Below are 18,989 nucleotides of genomic sequence, written 5' to 3' on the forward strand. Positions count from 1 at the left end.
AGAAGCCCGGCCCCACACATACTATGCTATGCAACCTTTTCCCACCCTTTCCCCCACTGTGATAGACAGCTCACTCGAGGGACTTTGGCGCCTATGGGCGCGGTGGCAAAGTTACAGACACACGGGGTCAACTCTTCTGGGCATTTACGCAGCTGTATTGTAGGGAAAGCGTGATACATTTATCTAACGAGGGAGCACTTACTGATTAGCCAGTAGAACGACCGCAAAATTCGCCCATACTTAGTTATTGTAGCCTTGTTTTGCTTTTTTTTAATGTGAGTCTGGTTCTCTTGGAATTTGTTTAATATCCAGTCTCTGGTGCCTCAAAATAAACAAGCGCTAAATGATTAATCTGAATAATTATGTGGCTACACATGTGCAAATAGGAAAAAGTACCGACTAAATAAATGGGACTGTAAACTGTATATATATCTTAAGCAATAAACTTTATTGTGTTACATATTACTATGGCGAGAAACAAAGCTAATGCATGATGTAGGATACAAAAGAAGGAAATTGGTGTGCATGTGTTAAGCTAATTTCTGAACAATAATAACATTCTTGTCCGTGGGAAGCCTATGGGAAGTCTATGTCATGTTTAGTTCATACCCAGGTCTTGATCTGGGACCCATATACTATGCAGGGACATGTTCTCAAGCAGGGGTGTTATAAATCAGGAATTATTGGAGAAAGCAAGGCATGGAATTCAGGGGTACTTTGAGTTCAAAGGTCAGAATATGGGAGTCTCCAACGAGTCCAAGAAAAAAAACAGCAAATGATGTGCATGCATAAAATGTAAAGCACAGGTGGATCTGGCAGTAGTTTAATTCTCGAGTAATGTATTTTCCACATCCTATAGTTCATGGAACGAGATATTGAACAGTGCTTTGATTTCAAGGCAGAGGTATTTGTCATGACCTTGAGTTCACATACAATTCTATCTCACATAGCAGTGCACATAAGTGAGCTAGCATTGCCTGATATCTCATGGTTGATACATTTCTAAAGAATGGCATATGAGGCAACATTTCAAATCAGTGGGCAGCATATATCTAGAGCAAAACACGTGACATATCAAACGTAAGGTGCCCATTGGAATGGAAACATCTTCCACCCACTGACTGCAATTGATTATTGTCTAAGCAAAGCTTTAGGAGGTAAACTTGAGTTAAACAGAATATTCTGGCCCTCTCAGGCGAAGAAAGATATTCCTAGAAATCGATTGCGTTTGCGCCTGCATTTACATCCTCACTGATGCGTTTCTTTTCGGCTTCAGTGAGGGATGGGATGGCTGCTCCCAGCTGGCAATTGATTTCCTTAACTCTTGCCTCAATACTCATGTCAAACTCTTCTTTTTTGGAAATCACCAAGTCTTGGATTGACTTTTGAGCCTCTTCACAACCACTTTGTAGCTTCTCACGCTCAATCTTGAACTGTGGGTCTGTGGGAGACATGGTGATCAGTCTTCCTAAAGAGCTCACGCGGTCCATCAGGTAGCGTTGGGAAACCTCACAGTAGGTAGAGGAGATCATGTTGACTAACTGCGAAACACTGCTGCATGCAAATGCTCGGTTGTACATCATGTCCTTCACAAAGGCATCATTGGAATAGTTGGGAATGCTCTGCACTGATCTGGCAGACTGCACTAACTCATTGATATTTTTGTCTAGGCAGGATTGGATGAGGTTGGATATCATCTGGAAGAAGAGGATCATTTTCTCCCACTGCTTTTTCACTCTCCCTAGGCAATCTAGGCCTTTAATGAGCATCTTTTTGGCTACCTCAAAATCAATCTCCTTCAGAGAATAGCTTTTCATTTCAACCAGGATCGTTGTTAGTTCCTTATTTTCTTTTTGGACCTTCTCGAAGGATTCCTTGTACATTTCCTGAGTATTTTTTAATTGAAGTGTGGCTTGTTCTACTCGTGTCTGTGCAATTTGTGCAGAGTGAGTGCCTATGCTGACAGGGCCTTTAGTTTTGTCTGCATTCGGTGGATTTGGCTTCAAGGGCTGAGCATTAGTCTCTATTTTACAATATGAATCAACTTTTATTGCCCTGCTACTTAATGAGTTTATCCTTTGAACAATTGCTTGCTGGAAACTCTCATCTGGTGTCTTAGCCAATGCAACTCTTCCCAAGTCTTCACATATTTCAATAACAGATTGTAGAACATTATCCATTTGTGTTTGTACTTTACACTCAGCTTCTTCCCCTATCTCCTTTTTCAATCTCATTGACAGATCTTTTGGATAGTTTGTTGTCACTGTATTATCTTTCTCATTATAAACCATCTTCATGTTAATGGTTTTCCCATTACTATCTATGACTTTCTGAAGGCCGTCGGTGATAGCTGTCATCTGATTCGACTTGGTGCAGATTGTCTTAGTCGCCTGATTGGACTTGACGTCCTTCCCACCAGCAGGAATATCTGTGCCAAGCTCCCTGCTTATCATTGTGTTTGCAGAGGAAGTCAGTGTGTCAAGAATGCCACCCACAAAATTAGCAGCCATGGTTTCCCACACAGAGGGCACCTTCTTCAGAGCATCCTTGTAGGCATCTGCAGCATCCTTAAGTTGTGTCTCAGTCATCTTTCTGTACTCTTCTGCCATTTTCGCAGCATCCTTTGCAGATGCTTCTCTAATGGTGAGCTGTTCCAGGGCAACCTTCACATCCTCCAAGTTCTTCTCGTAGCCCCTCTTGGAGTTCACACAAGCTTCAAGCACCTCGTGGATTAAGAGAATGGTGTTATTAAAACTTGTCTCTACAGCCTGAGCCAAGGATGTGCAATCCCTGGAAGTCTTGAGAAGAGAGCTTAGGCGCTGTGGGAGCAGGGCATTAACAGTGGCAGTGGGCTGGAACAGAATTGTGACTAATTCTTTAATGTCACGTGGCAAGCCACCTGTGAGGAGCCTGATCCTATCCATGTTTTTGTTTGCTGTGTTGAAGGAATTCCAGGCCCTGTTGGAAATCTGCATTAGGGAGGCAGAAAAGGACTCTGGGTATTGCATGTACTTGAAACCACTTGCTGGTGGATTCAGGTTGATAGAGAAGTCCCCACTGGCTGATGAAATGCATGCCAGCTCTCCTAGGATAGCAATGGAAATGGGGCCGGGCATTAGGAACTCTTCCCAGTTAGCGTACGGTTTCATCATCAGCTCAGCTTCTGCCCTCACGTCCTGGGCTCTGGTGACACTCTTCACTGCTTCTTTGAGATTAGCAGCTGATGATTTACAGTCAGCCTCCCTCTTACGCCCTGGAGAGAACAGTTACAGAATAAAGTGATATGAATAAAGTTATGGGAATGAGAGATTTTAAGTGCTAACAACAACAATCTGGAGGAATATATGCTCAGTTGGAGGGGTGAACACATTAATTATGACATGTAGCCCCAATATACGCAACATTTATCTCCTGCTGCTCAGGTAATCTCTCTCACAAAGCCAGACTTGACATTAGGGCAGCAAGAGCAATGCCCAGCTTTTGATTTCAAAAGATCCTCATTTGGGATAAATCTAACCATTTCTGTCAATTCTGTGATAGCAAGAAACCACGGGCATTTGGGAGATACACACATGTCTTTAATATAACATAACTATCTAGAGTGATCCATTAGTCTGACATGTAATGAAGGAGATGGCAGAGTGTGCAATCTTTTCCAGGTGACTCAAGGGCCCATCCTGTCCAGTGGCTGCTCTCTCTTTGACACCTTATTACCTGATTGTGCATGACATGACTAAAACACAGGACTACTGGCAAACGTAAGAGTAAACCAGTCACACCTTATTTTAACACTGAAGGTGAGATGCTGCTTCTAGGAAATTGTAAACTATGAAGTCAATATAGTGTCAAAGAGAGTTAAATGTACGTGTAGACATGGCCATACTAAGAGTAAACAGATACAAAGTAGACTAGGAAAAACTACCAGTCTATACAGACATACTAGATATAGAAATACCACCTATAATAAACTTGCATAGAAAGCGTAGACATACTGATCCCAATTTCCAAATCCATTTAAAACTCGTAAAAAAAGATTTAGGAGCATTCGGCCTCATGCATAATTGTTGCCGTTTGCGATTTCTTAATTGCGAAAATTAAGGAATCACAATTAAGAAATCGCAAAATGCTATGCATTAAGAAATCGCAATTTTTTTTGCGATTTCTTAATTTTCCTTAATTGCGATTCACAATTTGCAATTAAGGAATCGCAAAATGAAAATGCTATTTCAAGGTTGCAGGGGGGGGTCCAAAGGACCCCCCCCTGCACCCCTGAAATTTAACTTTAAGAAATGTAACTTTAAGAAATTTAACTTTAAGAACATTTTTCACACACACATGCCCCAAGGGCATGCGTGTGTGTAAAATGAATGCACTTTTGTGCATTTTTCAAAGTTTTCGCAAATTACCATGAAGGTGAACTTCATGGTAATTTACCTCTCCCTATTTGCGAATTCGCAATTTCTAAAGTGTGATGTATTGCATTTAAGAAATCGCAAATTGTTTTTTTTTTAAATGCAATCGCAATTTAAGAAATCGCAACATAATTGCGATTCCTTAAATTGCGAAAAAATGAAAAAACATGATGCATTCCAAAAAAGGAAGTTGCATTCGCAAACGGCCGAATTTTGCGATTCGCACCGTTTGCGAATGCAATTTACCTTGATGCATGTGCCCAATAGTGTCATGATTTGTAGTTCACTGAATTCACACAATTTGATGTTGCACAAATCTTGTTAATATCTTGTGTGAGTGGGGAGTGAGAGGTTGAAGGCTTGTTCAATATTGAAAGTTTATTAATGTCCATATATGTCTAAGATTGTGACCAATGCCAGCTCTCCTCTGACCCTTTTCAATCCTAACATTGTTTGGAGATTTTCTCTTTTCAGAGGCGAAAATAAATGTCCTACCAGGATGAGAAGGATATAGAAACACCCCAATAATTTGTGGGGTGTCAGGTAAGTGATTTCCTAAGGCAAAAACATAAAGAAAACTACGCCATTGCATAAAGGAGTTGACTTTTGTCCTGGGCTAGTTGTACACTGTTTAGAAATTCTCATTTGGAAATGACAACTTACAGGAGCAAATAGAAATGCAAACATATTAACCTCAATCATACCTGGAACCTGCAAAGGGGCCCAGGTCATCTAGTTTAAAGATTTGTGAGCTTAAGAAGGAAAACATTATGTCCATGTGCCATGGTGTAATTCTCTGAGTGTAGATTTACAAGTCTTTTCATGAAGCAAATAGACTATATATTCAGATTATACCAAAATATATGTTAACACAGCACCTAGTGACATCAGACATGGACATAGTACACATGTACCTAGTGATACTAGAAATAGACATGCTAATAGACATGCTACATATGTACCAAGTGACACCACTCATGGACATGCTGCCCATTTACCTGGTGATATCAGCCATGGACATACTACACGTACCTGGTGAAATCATACATGGACATACTACACATGTACCAAGTGATACCAGACATGGATATACTTCACATGTACCTGGTGGTACCAGACATGGACATAGTACTCATGAACCTGGTGGTATCAGACATGGACATACTACAGATTAACATGGTAATACCAGACCTGGGCATAATACACATGTACCTTGTGATACCAGACATGGAAATACTACATATGTACTTAGTGATGCCAGAAATAGACATGGTACATATGTACCTAGTGAAACCAGACATGGACATATTGCACATGTACCTGGTGATACCATACATGGACATAAGACACATGCACCTGCTGGTATCATACATCGAAATACTACATATGTACCTAGTGATGCAAGACATGGACATTCTACACATTTACCCAGTGATGCCACACATGGATATACTAGACATAGTGCAGGATACTCCTCACACAATATATTCCAGAGCATTAGAGGATAACACTAGATCTGCCACACATTAATAAGGATTGTCTGAAATACATCAGCTTCAGCTGCACCCCAAATGTAGGGGTTGAAACTTAATGTTGTATCACAAACAATGCATTATAGGCTCCCATAATGAAATGTCCCGAAAATGAGCTGGTATTTCCTCACACCCAAAGTAAGTGATAAATGTGTGACAGTAACTCAGATGGTGATAAAAAGGCAGTCGTAATTATGAGAAATCAGGAACTGTTTACAGTGTGCCCCCACTTTTTGCCCCCATTTTGACTACTATGTGCTGGTTTTCTGACTCTGATTGAGCCCTGGGCTCCACTAGGCCGACCCAGGGCATGTACTCTGTGAAAAAAGTACATAGTAATTTGGTATAATTACAATTGCCAATAACAGACCCCTGTAAGTCTCTAGTATATAATAAGAAGAGGGGGATTTCATCTATCAATAAGTCCCTAGTAAATAATAGGGCATAGAGGTTTAGAGGCCCAGTAGAATTCCTGCACACGAGTGTGCACTGCTGTGGCGCCATCTGGCATTTTAAAATCCAGCCCTGCCTTGCAGGCTGCTTTTAATTTGAAGTTATATGCAAATGCGGCTTTGGATTTCAAGGTACTTCCAAAGTATTAATCTACCTTACCGTTACATATATGTCACCCCTAAGGTCTCTCCTAGGTGCCCCAGGGATAGGGTGCCTTGTAACTTTACAGGGAAATTATAAAATATGTTTTATATGCCCTGGTGACGGAAAACAACTGCCAGTTTTGCTTTTCCTCATTGTAGTTAATGGTTCCATAGGCTAACTTTGTAATATTTTATCTAAGTGCAAATATTGAAAAATTATAGTTCAAGGTATCACATTAATAGTTATGATATATCCAGCAATTTGCCAATATTAGACTTCTAATAGCTGTGAGGGACAATGTAGTTAAATTTTCTTTTCTGTGTGCCAAAATCCAGCTTTTCAGCTGCTCTCTCCTGTTTGGCTAGCCTCTGCCCAGGCTAACCAGGCTGCTCTAATGAGATATGGAAAGCCCTGCTACACAGACAATGGGCTTCCTGTGGGCCAAGAAGTACAAACTACAAAGCAGATGGCAGGCAGGGGGTGAGGGCTAGCCAGACAGGCCTTCAAAGGAAGAATGACCCCCACATAATGCCAACCCACCTACACAGGAACCCTGTAATTTGATTAGGGTGAGGTGCGGAAGAAGTGCGTTTCGAAAAAATAACCACACCAGTAGGCTGGGTAAGCCCGATCCAGCTCCTCTGATGAGAGGCTTTTCCCATTTTGGATTTTGAGAGAATTGTGCTTTTTGGGACAAGAATATGCCACACTATGGAGGAAGTGGTCATATACGTGGGTGGTACCCTGTGACCCATTGGTCAGCCCCTCACCGCTTGATGATAAGGAAAACTGGATAAATATAGAAGAGTTCCATAGCACCTAAGATCAGCTGCTAGGAGAAGAAGGACTGCCCTTCTAGATTCTGTAACGGCACCACAAGTGTTTGAACTCTGAAGACCGCGCCTGCTGCACAATCTGGTACTCTAGCCTTTGCCCTGCTTCAAGAAGGATAAACCAGTGAACTCACTGCAAGCAACAGGTTAACAGAGCCCACCTGCATCATCTCCACCAAGAGTTCCCATCCTGTAGTGCTACCAGTGCCCTTTCACGGATTTGGCCAGGTGCATTGTGGGGAATTGGAGTTCACACGTCCAAAGGACCACCTAGGAGATTCCAGATCCTTAGATTGGTATTTTGGATACTTTGAACCATCAAGGAGACCCTCTGGAAGAAGGTTAGGAAGTATGGAGCAAACTTTGTAAAATGGTGCATTGTGGTAGTTGCAGTCCCAGACCCCAATAGGAAAACCAGAGCCTCTGAACCCTTGGCTGGTGCTGTGGACCATTTTCCTGCATCAAGAAACATTTCTGGAAGTAAGTGTAAACTTTAGACTTTGTCCTTGTCCTGCTCCACCTTTTTTAGCCCTTTGAGTGCTATTTGCTTCTAAGCACTTGTTTTAATTTCAATCTTTTAAAACTCATATCTATGGGCCCCTACATTGGATTTTTGGTCATTTTGGATTCTATTCATTCATAAAAATATAACCTATTTTGATAAACTGGTGCTGTTTGTTCATCGTGTCTTACCTTTTAAGTGCATTGGTGTTTCCAAATGTTTTTCAAATCTGTCTCCTAAATTACGCCTTCCTAATCTTTCCATTTACCAAGGGTTGAGCAAGGTAATCATATATTGAGACGTAGTCTGACCCTCTTATTGTTTTTGGGGCCCTATTTCTAGTGGCAAGTCAGCACTTATTACCGCTAATACCCAACTTTCCAGCAATAATTAATAGGAATCTTAGAGTCCATTAAGAAATAAGGAATTACAATGAGAGTCAATAATTTCGGGTTGTATTTTGCTGGTAATTCCTCATTTTTCGTAGACTTTCAAATGGAGGTTTCAGTAGCCTAACTCACTGTGTAAAAGTGATGAGATAAGTGGTACTCCAGTGGATCTTATACTTCTATTGGTATCCGTTGTTTTCAACCCTAACAAAATTAAGGGGAAACTTGTACCTCAGACGCCCTCCATGAAAAGGGAGGAAACATTTGCAGTTATAAAATAATGAGTATACTTTGGAAGACATTTTATTCTCCACAATGGAAATAGTAAAGAATATTAATCAAAGTTGTGTTTGAGGGCCCTTTCTATATATTGCGATCACTGAGGTTGTTTGAGACCACAGGTCGAGCTTCATCACTGCTTGAATGCGTATGTTCCTTTGGAGATTATGAGTACCAGGGCTACTTTGTGTCTTCAAAGTCTCTTAAGTCAAATGTTGCCTTCTTGGAAGTAAAGCACTTATATTGTATATGTTGAAATGTTTTAGCACTGAAATAAAATAAACAATGGTTTTGTGCATTCCTAGAAATTGATTATTTTCCCAAAGGGCAACACCCTGTTAATGATGTAAAAAATGTAATAAAAATGTTGAAGTGTTTTGTTATTGGTTTTGTGTTATAGGGTAGGAAATACATACATTTATGTTTTAAGATGCGTCACTTTGTAAATACGGCGCAACGTGGTTCAAGATTCTCGTTACAATTACGTCAAGAAAATGATGCACCAGTGGCATTAAACTGTCAGAAGGAGCTCAGGAATACACCCCCTGTCTTTTCACCTATAATGATGCTATGATGCACAGATGACTGTGTTGCGTAGATGGTTGATGTTGTAGCTCCAGCTCGTCTCGAGATGAATGCAGGTGTGTCTGGACTAGAGATGAGGAAGAGTGAACTAGTTGGCCTTCTTAAAGTGTTGTTTACCCGGTTTCTCCTTGATGGGTGCCAGGGTGTTGGTGCAGCGAGACATCCATTGGTGGAGGTTGTGCACTGCGGTGTTGGTGTCTGTAAGCATTGGCAGAATGGTGGTGTTGGGATAGTTGACAAGAAATTCTTCTATGGCCTTGATTCAGCTGCGACAGGGAGGGGAATCGATGATGGTGGTGTACGGTGGGCATGATGTATACAATGATGGACGGTCCAGGAGAGTTTTGTGGTGTGTCTCTAGTTGAATGTTCCCGCCGACAGAGGAGACATGGTCTAGCATGTGTCTGGCATGTGGGCTGGTGTGGTGACTAGCTGCATGAGTTTGATGTTGGTGAGGTTCTATGGGAGGGTGTTTGTGTTCTGGTCACTCGGGTTGTCCAGTTGAAAGTTGAAGTCTCAGAATAGGATGTATTCAGTGCATCTGAGAACCTGGGTTATGATGAGGTCTACAGTAGCATCAGTGAATGGGGGTCAGGCCAGGGGGCCTGTAGATGAGGGTACTTGCTGAGGATGGTGTTGGGCCTGGTCCGGATCTGGAAGTGAAAGTGTTACATAGTTTGCATTGGCCCATTAGAGTGAGTGGTCAGTTGGAGTGTGCTTTTGTAGATGATGGCAATGCCTCATCCTGGGCGGTCAGGATGGTCCTTGTGGGTGATGTTGTAGCTGACTGTTGGTGTCCGATCTGGAGCAAAGGATGGTCCAGATTTCTGTGGCATGTTTTTGTAGGGATCACGCATTGAGTAGGATCAAGTTGCGCCCGGTCGAGTGAGCTGTTGTTCAGCCGGGCAGCAAGAGGCACTGGTGTGTTGATGTGGCAGAAGGTGTTTTTCAGTTTTGGCAGGTCAATGGTGCAACAGTATTCTTTGGTGATGCTAGAAGGGAGGTAGCGTCGTGTCCAGGGTTGAGGGTGAGGAGGGTACCTGGCACTGCACGTGGTCCATGCACCGACTGTACAGATGAGCATGCCTATGGCACACATTTGGCGCACCAGTAGCACACCCGCTGCACTTGGATGCACAGTGGCCGCCAATAAGTAGTGCTGTGGGGGGCCAGACAGCTGGGAAGCAGCAAACACTGGAAAGGACACTGGATGGGTGGGGCTAGGGGCATCGCAGCATCATCGAGGCAGTAGAGTACCACACCAGTCTTGTGTGGAGTCCTGGCAAAGGGCATCCTCTGCAGCGCATGGATTGCTCAAGGCAGTGTGAGCACCACCCACCGGTGCTAGACCGGGGCCCGACATGACCCCCCCAGGTCTCCTTTGCTCCCTGTACCACCTTCTCCTCAACTGGACATCGACACCGGCACGCAATCCTCGTGCTCTCTCTGAATCTGTGACTCAGCCAGCAGGAGCTTCATACACGTGGGATTTCACAAGCCTGGGTTCAGTAGTCGCCACCAAGCACACTGGGGAACCTCTTGATGCAGGTGATGTAATAGGGCCCCCTTAGAAGTGAATTTTCAATGCTCCTGCCTCACCCTCTACAGTGTCTGGGCAGCACCACATCCTCCGGTCTGCGGTGAAGAGAGGTGCGGCACACCATTGGCAATCTCCTTCGTGCATTCCGGTGAAGTGGTGGCACGTGTTATGCTATGCAGAGCTCCCTACGTTGGTGCGCAGGAGCACCTCTACCAATCACAGCTCCAAGGGGCAACAGGTGGTCTTCTCACACAGGTTAGAAACTTGTCTCCAAGCAACCTGCCAGATAAGCGCTATCGCCTTTGCCTCAATGTCTACCGCCAAGGCCCAAGGCTTGGTCCCGACATGGCCTGCTTCCACCCTCAGGCCGCAGTAACTACACAGCACTTCCACCTCCCACTCTGGTTCTCAGACGCAGGCCCACCGAGGCCTCTGGGCTTCCAGGCTTCGACTGCCTTGGTGTCACAAGAAAATAACTATGTTAAGTGACGCATTATTGGCTTCCCCCAGTGACATAAATGGAGCCCCGAATCTGCATTTTGTCTTCACCTGAGACTCTGGCTGGTATTCCTGGCTGTTCGGGGGATTGAGGGGGGGTTGTTTACCTGTAATGAAATTGGCCCTTGCTGCTACATTCTGCATTCAATTGGTTTTATTTTATTTTTATCATTGATGGTGGACTTATAGGCTATGTTTGCCCCTATAGGCAGAAAAGGGACGTTGGGCTGACTAACGTGATTTTTTTCGCCTCTAATTGGCCTTTCGTCACTTTTCTCTTGCTAGCGTCAAAAATGTTATTGCCTTGCTGCTAGTGTTAGTGGCAGTTTTAGCTGTGGGTAGCTGATATTATCGCCCTGTAGCAACATATTGCACATACGTTGGTAACCGGGTAATAGTTTTCAGTGATATGCAGTGATATGAAAATTGCCGCTAACTAACGCTAACGCTAGCTAGCGTCAATTCTTGTAAATATACCCCTTAGTGTGCACAAACCACTCCTCGCCTGAGCCACCAGCCCCGCCGACACTAACCCTGCCTCAATCCTCCGAAAAATAAAATGATAAAAACTATTTATTATAATTTCCTTTTTCCTTTTTCCTCCACTGAGAGCAGTGGGGCGATACTCGTCCACCTCAGCGAAGGAGCCACCTCTGAAAGTGAAAGAATCCCATACTTACAATCTTATACCACGGGCCAGTAACGCCGATTGAATGTATATAATACATGCTGTATGTTCTGTCAGGAGTGTAATCATTCAAATTGCATTTTCAATTATCTAATTAATACATTATAATTAATACCCAATAATGGAAGAACATATTTCCTTATATAGAAGATAAAGGGCAGTAGGCAAAAAGGGGCATCTCACAATGTTCCTCAAAAAGGTCAAAAGAACAGCCAGGGAATTCAAAGCTGTACTGCCTGATAACATCACCACAATAAATTAGAAAAACATGCTGCCCACCTTAATGATCTGCTGCCCATTGACCATAAATTGCAATGCTTCATTCAACAAGTTTTTGAGAGACAACACTGATATTAGGTGGAACGCGTTGAAAAGTACAAAATAAAGCTCAAGATTGAATTGGACTAACAAAAAAGAATCGTAAGTATTGATTTCATGTGACACACTCATTAAATGTGTTGTATTAGTAGCATCTGTAGTGCCTCTTAACCTCATCACTGAGGCGCGAATTCCGCCGCAGTGCTGAGCATTCCAATCACGGGCGTGGTCATGACGGCTCCAGGCCGTCATCAGCACACGCCCGCTGTGACTCATGACGGCCGGGAGCCGTCACCAGTGTCGAAGAGGTTAAAAACTTGTTGAATGATTGTATCTCACAATGTTGTACACAAAAATATTATTTGAAACAAATGTTGCGCTCTAAATAGTGTCCCACTGAAAGGTAAATGTTATATTATTAACTCCAATGGGGATATATGTATGGAGAGAATATTTGGGGCACCCTATTTATGTCACTCAACATTCTGACAAGAATACTGTTGTCCCACGGCTCCAAGAAGACATCCCTGATTATGAACAAGTCAGTAACAGAGCGTTTTGCATCATGGGAGGTAATCAAACGGAATATCATCGGCTCCTTAAATTAATATAATGGGATAAGACTGCAGAGGTCACATTCACAAAGTCTTGGTTTTGAAAGGGGAAGATTTTCTCTTCTGAGATGATTCCTATATTTTGAGTGAATATTCCACATTTCTGGGATTCTGAAAGGATCATAGGAGGGTTCATAAAAGTCTACACCAGTCCAGATGTCTGCAAAAAAAATTCCTATTGTTCCACATAGAGAAATGTGAAGCAACTGGTAATTTTGCATATTTTATTTTATGTATTATATCTTTCCATGAGGAAAGTGTTTTGAATGATAAAAGTTCTTCCTGTGAGCCCCCATTAAAGGAGGGTATACATCCTGCATGCTCATGAGGTGGAAGCTTATCCCTGCCCATGAGAGGGGTCTATTAACGAGCATGAGAAACTACCTATGGGGGAGGGGTTAAATGTCTGTAATCACCTCAGGTTGTAGTCTGTAATTAGGCCTACAAATATACGGACTTCAACTTGTAAATAATTCTTAATTAGCTGTTGTGGAAGTTCCACTGATTGGAATTCAGTATTCACAAATGATGGGGCAGATTTATGAGGCACTTGCGCCACGTTTACGCCGCTGTTGCGTCACGCAAGGCGGCGTAAACGTGGTGCATCCCTACGAACGATTTACAACGTGACGCATCCAGGCAGATGCGTCACGTTGTAAAGCCCTGCGCCGCTTGTGGGCGTTCCGGCGCAGGGTGGGCGTTCCGGGGCAGGTGCGCCTCGCAAAAGTGGCTGAGTGAAATCTATAAGATTTCACTCAGTCACTTTCAGGCCAATGCTGCGTCAAAAGCCTGCGCCTGCTTGAAGCAGGCGTAGGTCTTGACGCAGCATTGTGGAGATGGGGCACCCCCGAGCCTTGCTGGAGCTGCGTCGCGCTTGCGACGCAACTCCAGCAATGCGTCACCTTTACGGCACAGATGCGTCACGCATCTGTGCCGTTTTTGCCCCATGGTGCGCCGCATCATAAATGCGGCGCACCATGGGTGGCGGAGCTGTGGCGCACTGTGGCGCATGTTAACTGGCGCATCCCTGGGGATGCGCCAGTTAACATAAATCTGCCCCGATATTTGTAAGGATGAACGGCAACCAATCCGATTCTAGATAGTAGAATACGATAATTATCACAGTGGAAGAGACCCCTCCGGAATCTGGAGCAGCTCGAATGGGCCAATTTCCTTGCTTCCCGCAGAGCCTGTGGAATACTTTCTTTAGTACAACTTTCAGAGTAAAAATCAAAGAGTAACAACCTTTGTTAGTCATAACATTTCAGGCAAGTGTTCAGAGAGCTTGCTCGGGTCGCAGGCAGAATGAAGGTCTCAAATGAGAAACCAGCAGGTGCTCACATCTTTCATTTTTCCGGGTTCTATTAAAGGAACACCTTTGAGGCCCCGACAGCAACCCAACAAACATGGGGGCAGATTTATGATAACTGGCGCATCCCCAGGGATGCGCCAGTTATTTTGCGCCACTGCTCCGCCACCCATGGTGCGCCGCATTTACAATGCGGCGCACCATGGGGCAAAAACGGTACAGATGCGTGACGCATCTGTGCCGTAAAGGTGGCGCATTGCTGGAGTTGCGTCGCAAGCGCGACGCAGCTCCAGCAAGGCTCGGGGGTGCCCCATCTTTACAATGCTGCGTCAAGACCTACGCCTGCTTCAAGCAGGCGCAGGGTTTTGACGCAGCATTGGCCTGAAAGTGACTGAGTGAAATCTCATAGATTTCACTCAGCCACTTTTGCGAGGCGCACCTGCCCCGGAACGCCCACCCTGCGCCGGAACGCCCACAAGTGGCGCAGGGCTTTACAACGTGACGCATCTGCCTAGATGCGTCACGTTGTAAATGGGTCGTAGGGATGCGCCACGTTTACGCCGCAGTTGTGTGACGCAAACGTGGCGCATTCCCATCATAAATCTGCCCCATGAAGTGTATGGCTATTCACAAGCTGGTGGATATATTTTGAAAAGCCCTTGAACATCATTTACAGAATTGGTGCAAAGAGGGGAGATACATGCAATTAAAAACTTGGGCCAGCGACATCACCTTTCAATCACACCTGGATCATATTGTCTGACACAATATAAGTTCTTAAAAGAACTTCAGACTGATAATAGTGCTATGTGAGCTCTGAATTACCAAACGCAAACTCTTCAGGGGTTCACCCTGCTGGAACGTGAATACATGATTTGAGTGATTGGCCCCTGTCCATTAGCAGCAGTAGAATTATTATTTGACATAAAGTTTGTGCCTTTATCCTTTGGGATGGTGACCCGACCCTCTTAATTATTCAAGAGGAATGAGAGAGCACACAGAGCAGTATTACTATTCACTGTTGGGAGCAAACACGACCAAATTGTATGAGTATATAGAGTAAATCGGTATTACCATATAACCTCATAGTTAAAACAACTCACCATTCCCAATTTAAGGAAGAATATATCGCTCACAAACTCAGGTAAAGGTAATTTTACTCTGATTCAGGAAGAGGAAAAGGATGTGAACCAGTGCAAAGTCAGTACTACACCCACACACCCATGCAGACAGGGCCTCAGGCAGGGGTGGGTGGAGGTGGGGATGTTTGGAGCACCCTTCTAATTTTAGGTTACTCCAGCAGGAGAGGTGCCACATGGCAGGTAAACCATCTCACTGGCAGCTGGCACAGGGAGTCATCTTTGAGTTAGCGGTGAGACCAACCTGCTGGAGGTCCTGACCTTCTAGCCACACCTCTGATGCCCATGATGTTCACTTGGCTGTGACTAAATTGTGTCATTCCGGTGAACATTGAAGTAATCCACGTTGCCCTGGTCCTTGTGCTGTGCCTGCCCCAAAGGAGATGTAAATAGGAAATGTATCTACATTCAAGTTTCAAGGCTGATGTCCATCTTAGGATGTGCACAGGGTGCAGACAGTAAAGTGATATGTTATTGTGGGAGCCTGCTCTGCAATATGTTCTCCTGAAATAAAACACCCTCCCTTGTCCAAAAGAAGTGTCGGTCACTGCTATTGCTGTGGTTGTTTGTGTTTAAGGAAACAAAGCCAATAAACAATTGATTGCACTATAGTAAGGAGACATCCTGAGAGCTGTAGCATATGCGGAGTGTGGCATTGATTTTACAAAATCTTGGGTACTTCAAAAGAATTACTCGACCACCCAGCCCATGAAGCCTTGTTTATAGTACAGTTTGAGGTGGCTTCTGCCCTTTTAATGTGGGAGGAGAAGATGTCCAATAGAGTCATGATCATCATTGTCATTGCATTAAATCACAGAATATCATGAGGTAACTTCAGCTCCCATGTAACTTACTGTAAATGGCAACTTGGCCAGAAAGGGACAGTTCCAGGATTGACAGCACGATGACCAGAGAGTAAATTAGTATTCGGGGTCCCATGGTGCCGGGTCTGACCGATCTGATACCTAGGTTTTCTTCCTGCATAGGATGGAAGAGAAATATGTTTTATCATTTATGTAGTAAATACAGACAACTAAAAACCCTGAATTACAGAAGCTACAACAATAAACGACAGCAGTATGTCTAAAGCAAGCTTGGTTTACAATAACCACTTACCTCCACAGCCTAGGTCTACACTGGACCTTATGTGAGTGTGAAGAGTTATAGAGATGCAGTGTGAACCTTTATAACAAGACAGGGTGTTCATTGCTGTCTACATTAGTGTGCACGTTGACACTAGAGTTTTGATAAAATGCATAGCCAACATTGCAGTATGAGCTCTGGCCATGTTTTGTGGTTCAGAAATTTACTATCACCATGTTCACAGACAAAAGGCACCTGTGAAAAACTGCCATGAGGTCCAGATCCTAATTATTGAATAGATGGCTCATAGCAAATGACCAACTATTTTAACAAACAAAACCCACTTGAACCAGCTGGCTGTCTGATAAATAACTACTATAGTTTGAATAGACCAGACAGGGCAATCCCTCTGGTTGCAAAATGCCTCTTGTCAGCTTAGCAAGATCTTGCAGTGGCTTCAATGCTAGTACTAAGACGCCCATAGGCATTTGAGTGCTCTACAAAAATAACATAACATAACATAACATGATTGTAGGCGTCCCTTCCAAAAACTGCCACGGCATCTTATGTATCAATATTTTCAACCTACAAGCTGGTGGAAAAACATTGATATTTTACCATCACCTCAAAGGACGTGGTAATGCAGCCTCAAAGGGAAAAGAGCCCCCTGGCACCCCTTGACATTGTGAATGTAAACATATGTTTTCTGAAGACTGGTAGTGACCACTTCCAACTCTTCAACAAAACAAAGTTCCATTTGGGTTGCTTTAAAAAATAACAGGTTGATTTTTTTTAAATGCAATGAAAAAAATCACGGATATGGCGTTCCTCTGAACCCAGCAGGCCACTATCTATGTGATGGTCTCCATTAATAGTGATTTGTAATTTGCAACCAACCTCAATCCAGTCTCATTCTAACTGACTACTATTCAGAATTTTAAGAGCCATCCTTTCAGTTCATAGGTGTATTATTAAATTTCTTTAGTGGTCGCAACAATACTGGTTGCAAATTAATAGTTTATTAGGACTAGTACATAGCACCATCAGGCCACCTCTTCATGAAGGAAAGTCAGATTTGGCTGACAATGCAAACAAGTGAACTGTAAATAACCTTACTAGAATTATTGTTAGTATTTGATATTGAACACATATTGTTTGCATTGTTAGTGAGTACTTCAGCTGTGACATTATTTCTATGGACAGATGAAGACAAGCATCACCCAAGAAAAGACTCCTTCTGCCCCATCACATTTCAACCATTTTGTCAGGACAGGTGTGTAATAACAGTGATACACTAGTATAAAAGGGTGCTTTATTGCATTAGATCATGTAGTATATTAAGTTTAAGGGGGAGTTGTGTTGCACTAATGCTATGAAGCACAGCTTTTGTGCTCGCTGCTGATATCTGTGTTGCATAAGTGTCACAAGATGTATTTTTGGCTAGACTAGCTCATCCTTTCAATATGCTAAGACTAATGAATTGAGTACCAAAAAGTGGGTAATGGTAGTATTTATTCTTTATAATACTTAGAACTGCAAACATCTGCCATATAAATAAGTTTACAAAACAAGCATTTTACACATCTGGCTTGCCTGCAGTACTCTCATTGCTTTTGATCCTTGCTTTACAATTGTGAAGCAGAAAGTAACTGTGGCCACCTCATCTGAGACGTGATAAAAACATGAGTGATATGTTGTTTCTCTGATAGTATAAAACTCACTAGTGCTGCCACCAGACATATACAGATATGTGTAGCCGGATGCTGACAATGCATTTGTATTAAAACAGGGTAATGCCAGCAGTTTTCACACCACCTGTTCTTAGGCATAGTTTCCCAGGATTGAGTTATGTAAAATATGTTGCAGCGTTGGTCTAAAATGGCACTCTGTGATAGGGTGGTGCCAGCTTTCACCAGAATGATATCATATGCTGTAGGTCAGTATAGGCTGATCTCAGTAGCATTGAAGACCCACAAGAGACCCATCCCTGAATGTATTTCTCAACAGATCAGACATGCAATTGAGGCGTGCACTGACATGTTAGAAGTGGGCAGTACGAATGCACCTTAATGGAACCACAGTGAAAATGAGGAGTGCGCTGACATGTCAGAAGAGGGCAGTACTAATGCACCTTACTGGAACAGCAGTGCACTACAGGAGTGCACTGACATATAAGAACAGGGTATTACTAATGCACCTCAGTGGAACTGCAGTGCATTGCAGGAGTGCACTGACATGTTAGAAGAGGGCAGTACTAATGCTCCTTAGTGGAACTGCAGTGCAATGGAGGAGTGCACTGACATGTTAGAAGAGGGCAATGCTAAAGCGCCTTAGTGGAACCATAGTTCAAAGGAATAGTGCAGTGACATGTTAGAAGAGGGCACTACTAATGTTCCTTAGTGGAACCACAGTGCAATGGAGGAGCGCGGTGACATGTTAGAAGAGGGCAATACAAATGCGCCTTAGTGGAACCACAGAGGATTGGAGGAGCACACTGACATGTCAGAAGAGGGCAGCACTAATGAGCCATAGTGAAACTGCAGTGCAATGGACCACTGACCCTTACCATACCATGCAGACACTAACATGTGAATGATATTTAGACAGTAACATTTGAATGCCATGTAGACACCGGTACAGTGCAAGGCTTTTCTCAGAAGAGCATTACTCG

The 18,989-nt window shown here is 43.4% G+C and overlaps 1 protein-coding gene across 1 annotated transcript; it reads right to left on the reverse strand.

Moving 5' to 3' along the window:
• Window positions 1-427: 427 nt before the first annotated feature.
• Window positions 428-16,209, reverse strand: LOC144817790 (uncharacterized). Its single transcript, XM_078674606.1, has 2 exons — window positions 16,090-16,209; window positions 428-3,253 (listed from the first exon to the last, which is right to left on the reverse strand). The coding sequence occupies exons 1-2, from the start codon at window positions 16,172-16,174 to the stop codon at window positions 1,212-1,214; spliced, it is 2,127 nt and encodes a 708-aa protein (XP_078530732.1). The 5' UTR covers window positions 16,175-16,209; the 3' UTR covers window positions 428-1,211.
• Window positions 16,210-18,989: the final 2,780 nt, after the last annotated feature.

Source organism: Lissotriton helveticus, chromosome 2_1, assembly GCF_964261635.1.
Source record: "Lissotriton helveticus chromosome 2_1, aLisHel1.1, whole genome shotgun sequence".
Lineage (NCBI taxonomy): Eukaryota > Metazoa > Chordata > Amphibia > Caudata > Salamandridae > Lissotriton > Lissotriton helveticus.

What these genes read in the sequence shown, in the direction of transcription:
- LOC144817790 (XM_078674606.1), bottom strand. Translation starts at nt 16,174, where the DNA reads ATGGGACCCCGAATACTAATTTACTCTCTGGTCATCGTGCTGTCAATC. An exon ending in TGGCCAAGTTGCCATTTACA is followed by an intron (nt 3,254 to 16,089) that starts GTAAGTTACATG and finishes TGTTCTCTCCAG; the next exon opens with GGCGTAAGAGGGAGGCTGAC.